The following is a 9,970-nucleotide window of genomic DNA, read 5'->3' as shown; positions in this document are numbered from 1 at the left end:
ATATATATATTCTTTGGTAATTTATCGATCTTGTTCCATCTCCTTAAATTTGTTAAAAAAAAAGATGCATTTTTATCCCAATTGAGTGTCGTCTGTCCCAATCCAATGTCACACAAAACATGAGACAAGAAGTTATATATTTGCCTTGATCTTGCATACCCTAAAGACTACTAGATACACCAAAACGCTTGGGTCTAATTAGAGAAATAAGTAGAGACGAAAATCATTGCATTTGCATTTTTGAAAGAATGATGATGTTTAGCTTCTAGTCACAAATCATCGTTTTACATGAGGTAAAAAAAGGAGCAGGGGTGTCTCGTAGAACAAACATATCAAGCACAAGTCCGGCATGCATCTTACCAATGTTGCTAATGAGTTTGGAGGTCTGCATCAACATCTGACTGAAATGCAAAACCAAATCAGTGTGTGTGCACACAAACATTTTCTTGACAAATTTTGAAGATGTTTTAATGCAGCTCACTGCTCACTGGTTTTCTGTGGAAAATGATAGACCCTAAAACAACAGCAATCCCAGTTATGGCTATGGTGAACAGAAGCTTTTTTCTAGACAAGTCTTCTGGTGGGGGCCTTCTTCTACCGCCCTCTCTTTCACCTTCCCTGCCCCTTCAGAAACACGAAAGAAACATTGAATTCCCAAAAAGAAACGAGAAAAAGTAATCACGTGCGTTATAAAGCAGATGACGGCAATGTTATAAATTTTGTATAACGGTTTTGCTTTTCACGTAGATTTTATGAAACATGTGTTCACATGGAAGATGATAAACTGATTATGTACCTTTTCAAGCTTCTAGATGCGAAAATGGATCTATCACGAATAAAATGAAGCATTCCTTCAATAAACTCCTTATAATCAGTTAGTCACTCATTCACATTCCCATTCCCATGCCCATTTACTGAATCCTTTTTAACCTAAATATAAATATTGAGACGGATACCGGGTGTGTTTGGTTTAATTTGTTGGAAATTTTTCAAAATTAAGTAAATAGGTTCAAGTGTTTTGGGTTGAGTCTTAAATTTGGATTTGGTGGGTTTCACCTTATCCCACATAGATGAAAGAGTTGAACAAAAGTGGGTATATAATGGAACAATTTTCTATATATTAATTTAAGATATATTGGAAATGGTGGGTGGGGGTCTATATTATATTTTTGACAGCTTTATAAGTGACATATCGTGACGGTTCGTATAATAGGCACCTGCTTGAACAGTCGCGACGCTTTGAAACGTCAGAATAGTAACTGTTGTGATGTTTGAACAGTTGCGACGGTTTGAACATTCGTGAAAGGTTAAAAACTGTCGATTCATGACAGTTCAAAGGGTTGTCACTTATACCTATATATACCTACTTATAAACATCAATAATCATCATTTCATATACAAATTTAACCTAAAAGTATCTTGCTATAGAATCATACTTTTAGGCTTCTTGAAATCATTGATTACTCAATAGTCCGATCGGGATTATCACCATTTGTTCGGTGTTGATAATCAATCTACATACGTTGCTTCATTGTACCTTGAGAAGTAATTCGCCATAACCTAAAGCACCTACGGTGGGGGCGAAATTGCTTTAAGGATAGAGAGTTTACTCGCTTTGAAAGCAATAAGTAGTTAATTCAACTTTAGTCATTTTATACCTCTAGTTCTGAACCCCGAAATAAAACAATCTTGAAGCAATTTCGAGCAACGATGGCAACGAAAAATCTCCAACAAATGTCATGTGATATAGTCAAGTTAGAACGCTTCGATGGTGGAGGCTTCAAAAGGTGGCAAAAGAAGATACAATTCTTATTGGCCACTCTCAACGTCTCATATGTTCTCACCAAACCATATCCGGAACCACATGACAACGAGACACTAAATACGGCCCGGGAACTCTCAAGTTCGAAAACGATGATTTTATATGTCATGGTCACATTCTCAATGCTACGTCCAATCCTCTTTTTGATGTTTATCAAAACATCGAAACCGCGAAAGAACTTTGGAACGCTCTCGAACAAAAGTACTTCACGGAAGATGCAATAAGTAAGAAATTTATTGTTTCAAAGTTTAATTCTTACAAGATGCTAGATTAACGCCCTATTATGGATCAAATGTATGAGATTGAGCACATTCTAAGTATGTTCACACAACAAGACATGAAAATGGTTGAATCGATCCAAGTGGCATCGATCATTGACAAACTCCCTCCTTCATGGAAAGATGCTAAGAAAAATCTTAAACATCGAAAAGATGATATGTCCTTAAAAGAACTTGGAAAACATCATCTCATTGAAGAACAATATCGGTTGGAAAATAAATCCAACGAAGATGCTTCCAAAGTTCATGTAGTTGAAGAAAAGGGCGAGACTTCCAAAGCCGGTGGCAAGAAAAGGAAACACCATGATCATGGAGACGGAAAGAAAAAAAGAAATATGAAACAAGTGATATGTTTCAACTGTAATAAACCGGGACATTACAAGCGTGATTGTCGACTTCTAAAAAGGAGAGGAAATGGTGGTGACAACACCAAGGATGGAAACTCCAAGAACAACAACTTTGTTACTATTTATTTTCGAGGCATTCTCACTTGATGAAGACATGGTGGGTTGATTCGGGTGCAACCCGACATGTGCGCAACAACATGGACATGTTCAAAACGTATGAAGCTTCAACCTCCGTACTTTACATGGGAAATCACTCAACCGCTCAAGTAAAAGGAAAAGGGAAGGTAACTTTGGAATTTACATCGGGGAACACATCGACTCTAAATGATGTTCTCCATGTTCCCGACGTTCGCAAGAACTTGGTTTCCGGATCAATCCTCAACAAACATGGTTTCAAACTCGTCTTCCAATCCGACAAGTTCATACTCTCCAAAGGCGGAAAATTCGTCGGCAAAGGCTATCTTACCGGAGGAATGTTTAAACTAAACATAAATGATGTTGTGAATAGTAGTGGGTGAATGATGTAAATATGATTGACTCAAACAACGCAAAAAATGTGGTTGCTTCCGATGTACATATGACTGATGCTAATAATACTACTACTAGTTCTGCTTACTTTGATTCTTCCTTACTTTTAAGGCATGGTCAATTAGATCACTTTCATTTTAAACATTTGAAAAATATGGCAAAAGGTGATCTAATTCCAAAGTTAGATGATAAAAATCAAAAGTATCTTACATGCATGCATACTAAAATTACTAGACAACCTTTCCCTCAAATCCAAAGATCTTCTAAAATCTTAGACTTAGTGCATAGTGACACATGTGACTTGCATGCTACTCCTTCTCTTGGTGGTAAAAAGTATTTTGCCACTTTTATCGATGATTATTCTCGATATTGCTATGTATATCTTTTACATTCAAAAGATGAAGTCCTTAAAAAATATAAGATCTACAAAAATGAAGTAGAACTTAAATGTGAGACAAAGATAAAATGTTTAAGAACGGATAGGGGTGGTGAATACTATAACCCTAGATATCTCGAATCTACGGGAATTATTCACCAAGTAACGGCTCCGTATACACCACAACAAAATGGTATTGCGGAGAGAAAGAACAGTACTTTGATGGAGATGGTAAATTCAATGATGTCAAATTCCGGACTAAGTTTCGGATTTTGGGGTGAAGCATAACTTACATCTTGCTACATACTCAATAGAGTACCAAGCAAGAGAAGTTAAAAGACCCCTTATGAGTAATGGAATCAACAAACACCTAAGCTAAATTATTTTCGAATTTGGGGATGTCGAGCAATTGTAAGACTTCCAGAATCAAAGAAAAGAAAGTTAGGAGACAAAGGCATTAAATGCATATTCTTGGGATATGCCCAAAATAGCAAAGCCTATAGATTCATGGTGGTTGAGCCAAATGATCAAATTTCGGTTAACACCATCATAGAATCTAGAGATGCTTGTTTTGACGAACAAAGGTTCAAAAGCATTCAAAAGGCACATGAGATTTATAAGGAAATCGGGTCTACAAAAAATTCCATAAATGATGAAAGGGAAGATGATGATTCTCCGAATCATCAAGCAATTGAACCTAGAAGAAGTAAACGTCAATGAAAGGCAAGAACCTTTGGACCTGACTTTGAAATGTACTTAGTTGAAGGTGATCGACATGGTTAAATGAAAGAATATCCGATCATCTACAATTTGGATGAAGAACCAAGTACATTTGCGGAAGCAATGAACTCTCATGATGCATCTTTTTGTAAAGAAGCAATTAACGATGAGATGGATTCCATCATAGGTAATAATACTTGGGTCTTAGTCGACCTCCCCCCAAGAAGAATTAGATTACTTTGACACATATGCCCCTGTAGCACGTACGACAACCATTACAGTTTTGATTGCCTTAGCTTCCATTAATAAACTCATAATTTACCAAATGGATGTCAAGACTGCTTTCTTGAATGGTGAATTAGAGGAGGAAGTGTATATGGAACAACCTGAAGGTTTCATAGTTCAAGGACAAGAAAATAAAGTTTGTAAACTTATCAAGTCCTTGTATGGCTTAAAACAAGCTCCTAAACAATGGCATCAAAAATTCGATCAAGTTATTCTCTCTAATGGTTTCAAAATTAACGAATCAGACAAGTGTGTATATTGTTGATTTGTTAATGGTCGAGGGGTTGCCATCTGCTTGTACGTAGATGATATGTTGATCTTTGGAACCGACTTAAAACAAGTACAAATGACAAAGAAACTTTAATCTGAAAATTTTGATATGAAAGATCTGGGAGAAGCTAATGTTATTTTAGGAATAAAAATTCTTAGAGATGACAATAAACTAATGTTATCTCAATCTCACTATATTGAAAAGATATTAAAGCGTTTTAATAAATTTGACTGCTTACGTGTCAATACTCCATTCGAAGTAGGTTCTAGATTAACAATGAATACCGGAAGAATTTTAGCTCAAAATGAATATGTTAAAGTTATTGGTAGTTTAATGTATGCAATGACATGTACTAGACCTGATATCGCCTATGTCGTAGGAAGATTAAGTAGGCACACTAGTAAACCGGGAAAAGCACATTGGGATGCTGCAAATCGGGTTCTCAAGTACTTAAAGAAAACCATGGATTATGGTTTGGAATACAATGGATATCCTTCAGTATTGGAAGGATACACTGATGCAAGTTGGATCAATGATCAGGAAGACTACGCATCCACAAGTGGTTGGATTTTCACACTTGGTGGGGGTGCAGTGTCTTGGGGATCAAAGAAACAAAGTTGCATAACAGATTCTACTATGGCAGCAGAATTTGTCGCTTCAGCTTCTTGTTGTAAAGAAGCAGAATGGTAAGGGACTTGTTGACCAACATGCCCTTATGGCCAAAGCCAATGCCGCCAATTTCTATACACTGTGATAGTGCATCTACTCTATCAAGGGCATACAACCAAGTGTATAATGGTAAGCCCAGACATATCGGACTTAGACATAGACAAGTAAATCAGTTAATAAATGATGGGGTGATCACCATTAGCTTCTTACGACCAAGTAAGAACTTAGCAGATCCTTTCACGAAAGGCTTACCAAGAAAACTGATTGAAAGCACTTCGAAAGGGATGGGACTCACCTTATCATCTTTACCAAACATACTACTAGTTTATCAACTAGCTTATTAAGCCAACAGCTAGTTTTTCAGCTATTTTGCCAACATAACCCATCTTAATAAATAAAATAAGTGTATATGTACATTTTTGTCACATCTTCCATTTAAAGCCCCCATCATTCAAATTAATAAAGAATATGACAGGTTAAATAGCAGTAAATTAAAAATTAAAGCATAGAGGGGAAATGATAATGTGTTTTTAAACCTGGAGGTTTCTGCAGCATTATTTGGGACACCATTACATGTGACTTCATGGGAAGTTCTTTCGCGTAATCTGATGTATCTGTTGCAGAGATGACAGAGCTCGGTCCTATTTCCACAGACTTCCTGGAATTTCATAGAAATAGCATAATATTGCATATGTTCAATAGACTGCAAATTGCCAGTTTCATATGTTAAAGATCTGTTGGCGATTACCTGATGCTCAAAAAGGTCGATTGCAGGTAAAGGAAACTCACAGTAATCACAAGTCACGATTCTTTGGGGGCATTTTTCACCTTTGTGTAGTGATAGGATTTCAGGTTCCATCGTCTCACTGCACAATGAACAGGATACCTGTCCCAATAACAGTTCAACCATTGGTTATAGAAGCAGATATGTAATAAAATCCAACAGAAGACGCCTGCAAAACTCGTTCTAAAAACTATTTCAATTTGAGTTAGTATAGGAACATGCTAGATACAGTTAATTAACATTATTTCACTTGGAGCTACATACCGGAGCATGGGTGCTCAAGTAATGTTCTTCTGCATGCTTTTTGGGAATCATATCGTCACAGATTTTACATTTTTCTAAATTGCGGGAGCAGTGAGCATAATGCAGATCGATATTTGAAGAAGGAATGGCTCTGTCACTGCAAATGTAACATTGTGGTTACTAAGCTTCCCAGACAATAGATAGTTTTAAAGGATCGTTTGGTACGCAGACAGAACTAGACTAGACGAACTAGACTAGACGAACGAGAGTGATGAAGGCGGGTGAAAGAATTCTAAAAGATTTTAGGGTTGTAATTTGACATGGGTAGTTTAGTAATTTACCAATGTCACGCCAAACATAGATCAAGTTTTTATAATTATATTGTCATGTCATGTCGTGTCCTTTCCAGTGTCCAGTGTACCAAACGCACTTTAAGAAGTAATAAATAGCAAGGTCTTAAATTAAAAACATATACAAAAAGAAATACAATGACAAAACTAGAACAAGAGATATGGAAAGGAAGACAACGGTAAAAGTAGAATGATTAATGAAAGAATAACAGTCATAGTAAGTTAACTTTTAGGTAAGTGAAAATATGATAAATAAGCAAAATGACATTTGTTCTCATTACACAATGGAAGAATGAAGTTCCGTTTAAAAATAGAAGGTTATGTAAGCATTAAAATTACTTGCAAGGTTTACATCTAAGGAACACAAATGCATAACAGGCCCCTTTGTTAGTGTAAGCTATGGTTATTTTTCTTTTATCATAGGTCCGAGTAAGTAAAGTAAAGATCCTTCAGACCGAGTAAATATACAGACACTAAAATCGATTTTTTACGAGTTAAAAGTTGCACATAGGTAGAAATATGATTCAAAGATTCCTCTAGTCTTAAATTAACCGCAAATCCAAGTTATTAGGAGCTTCCAGTTCCACGGTAACTTCATTTGTCTTTGTCAACAGTCAAGAACCATCAACAACTAAAATTTATTTCGGTTTACTCTTTCAAGCTATGCCTTTCCCTTCTGTGGTAAGCTGGAAAAAGCAGGAACAGCTAACAATACAAGCCATATGTATTGAAGTTGTAATCTGTGGCCAACAATCTCACCACTGTGGGAACAGAGTTTATTTTTATATTAATGAAAGTTACATTTCAGTCTTATTAACTGTCTTTGTATATGTTTATTATGTCTATTATGAGCTAATTTACTTGTATGGGTGTGGGTGTGGGTGTGGGTGTGGGTTTAACTTAGAATTTTTATACAATATTTGGGTGTTTTTACTCTTTACCACTTCGTAAACTTGGTCATTTAAGACGGGACTTAAACTCGACGCGGATAAGCCGATCACTTTGAAGTGTTAATATTAGATGTTAGACCCAGAGATGGGAGGATCCGAAATACGGCTTAAGTGATGCACAAAGAACTCGAGAGTCTTCGATAATTACGTAGATATGTGAATTTTGTATGTATTTAGCTAAGGATTAAGCGATGGTTATTCTTATCACAAAGAGATTTGGGTATGAATATTATTTCTTCTTCTATTTAGCTAAATCGGCAAGTTTCGAAGTGGTAAGCATAGGAACTTTGTGGAACTTTATGGGACCGTTTGTAAATTTTCACTTTCGAGAGATTGGAATTTTTATAAACAACTCATAAGTTTCTAACCATTTTATTGTTGATTTTATCTTAAACAACACTTACACCCATGCCCATTCTTTAGTCTATAAGTTCATTTCGCTATTTTCATTGTTTAAAGCTTTTTACCAACAAAATCAACTTTTTATTCACAAACCGAAACACGATCAAGAAGTTCATGAAGTCTCTGAATCTCAGTAGTCCAGTCCATGTGGAAACGATCTCAGTATTTTACCACTTTATTACTTGCAAGCGATCATAGTGTCGGCATGCACTTGCACCGCTACTGTTGGGACTTTGTGCCCACTGTGTGAACACACGATCACAAGCCTACCACTAGTGTAGCAAAAATGTGAAGTACAAAGGTGGCATGACACCACAAGACACAAATCAATAATTAGAATAATAAACGAGCATCTACAACAGAAAGCTAAGGTGGCCATTGATAGAACAGGAACTCTACGAGACTGTATACTCCTATCCAGCATAGATTTAAAGATGCGATGGTAAGGAATGTTTTAGGTTTTTAATTTGACATGTTCAGTAATGTGCCAATCTTGTCTCCTAGTTTTTGTTACACCTATTTTGATTGACCGAAAAACATGATTTTTGTCACAGGGAGTCTAATATTGCGCCAAACGTGAAACAACAAACAACAGGTTCTTATATTGTCCTGTCCCGCATAACAATCGCACACTTCGCAGTATGCAAGGCTCATAGAAAAGTACTGTTAGAACATGCTGGTTTAAACAGCTGCTTAAGAAAATTATAATGTGTTTCCATAACCTCCAAGTAAGCTCATGGAATCTTAAATGCAAACAACAAAAGTGCAAGAAAACAATTAAAAAAGCATAAAGAAAGCAGTAAACCTAATGATCAGAAACAATAGTCGCCCAATTATTCAAAAAGTTCCAAGAAAAAAACCCTATTATTACCAGTGACTGCAAATGTTTGTGGCGTAATCAGAAGCTACGTCCATTGTCTCAACTGTAGGTAGCTATTTACTCACAGCAACACCAAATTATCTGCAAAATTGGTGATGTAAAATCGAAAGCAAACGGATTGAGCAGATTCTTTATGATAAGAAGATCGAACTTGCTGATAAAATTAGAAAATTGGAAACAGAACCGAAGAATTGAAAGCCCTAAAAAGGACCTTTAATTGAAAAATCGATCACTCCTCTTTTCCTCCCAATACGGCAGACAGTTCGCACCCAACACAAATGGACTTCTCTTCTTCGCCGATTTGGGGTGTTTGGAATTGCTTGTTTAGAACAAACTTACGACTTTCTTTTATCAACTTATAAAGTTAGAATTATTATAAGTTATGGGTGTTTTGAGATTACTTATTTAAAATAACTTGTGGTTTTTTATAAAAGTACGAAAGGTTTAATTTTTTTAAAAACTCTTTATTATCGGTTTGACATTTGTATAAGTTCAAAAGTGTTTATTATCGATGTCACATCGGAATAAGTCAATAAGTTGTTTCTATAAACAATTTCAAACACCGCTTCTTATGTGTTACTTTCTTCAAAAACTTCTTATTCCGATTTGGTACGGGTATAACTTATTTATCAAACACTTAAAAATGTTTATTATCGGTGTTACACTGAAATAAGTCAATAATCTATATATATATTAAAGAAGAAACCAAAGGTAATGAGGTGGCACCTTCTAATGCTTAGAACCCCTCTTATCTTTTTTCTTATTTTTTTAATTTTTTTAAATGTTGAATATGTTAAAGACTTTTTTGCCCCTTGATGAAAAATGTATAGCTCATAATTAACCCAGGTTATTTTTGTAATTTTGTATACCCAAGTTTAACCTCCAACTCTTCATTTGCTCTTCCATTTACTTTCTTTTATTTTTTAATGAAATTTGTTTTTTAAAGTTTCAATAATAAACAAAATGAAATCATATAAAATCCTTTGGTGAGGGATGAAGAAGATGAGAGTTGAAGAAGAATTTAAAGATTTTAAAAGGTATGTAGAAATTATATTCATTAAAAAA

At 35.4% G+C, this 9,970-nt stretch overlaps 1 protein-coding gene across 2 annotated transcripts; it reads right to left on the bottom strand.

Annotated features, from left to right (window-relative positions):
* Positions 1-211: 211 nt before the first annotated feature.
* Positions 212-9,236, bottom strand: LOC112511761 (TRAF-type zinc finger domain-containing protein 1-like). Of its 2 annotated transcripts, none has more exons than XM_025117497.1 (6): positions 9,117-9,236; positions 8,897-8,986; positions 6,345-6,480; positions 6,045-6,182; positions 5,833-5,954; positions 212-618 (listed from the first exon to the last, which is right to left on the bottom strand). In XM_025117497.1, the coding sequence occupies exons 2-6, from the start codon at positions 8,938-8,940 to the stop codon at positions 468-470; spliced, it is 591 nt and encodes a 196-aa protein (XP_024973265.1). In that variant the 5' UTR covers positions 8,941-8,986; positions 9,117-9,236; the 3' UTR covers positions 212-467. The 2 variants fall into 2 exon arrangements, with proteins under 2 accessions (XP_024973265.1, XP_024973264.1); XM_025117496.1 differs by having other exon boundaries at positions 212-624; positions 9,117-9,234.
* Positions 9,237-9,970: the final 734 nt, after the last annotated feature.

This window comes from Cynara cardunculus (assembly GCF_001531365.2).
Source record: "Cynara cardunculus var. scolymus isolate 2C chromosome LG 4, CcrdV1, whole genome shotgun sequence".
Lineage (NCBI taxonomy): Eukaryota > Viridiplantae > Streptophyta > Magnoliopsida > Asterales > Asteraceae > Cynara > Cynara cardunculus.
The sequence above is the reverse complement of the archived record's forward strand: the minus strand, read 5'-3'. Positions and strand labels throughout refer to the sequence as shown.

Bases quoted from the DNA above. Each gene is read 5' to 3' on its own strand.
- LOC112511761 (XM_025117496.1), bottom strand. From the start codon at position 8,940: ATGGACGTAGCTTCTGATTACGCCACAAACATTTGCAGTCACTG. The intron at 6,481-8,896 runs GTAATAATAGGG...TTACATTTGCAG, and splicing joins ACAAACATTTGCAGTCACTG to TGACAGAGCCATTCCTTCTT. The intron at 625-5,832 runs GTTTAAAAACAC...GTGTTTCTGAAG, and splicing joins AATGCTGCAGAAACCTCCAG to GGGCAGGGAAGGTGAAAGAG.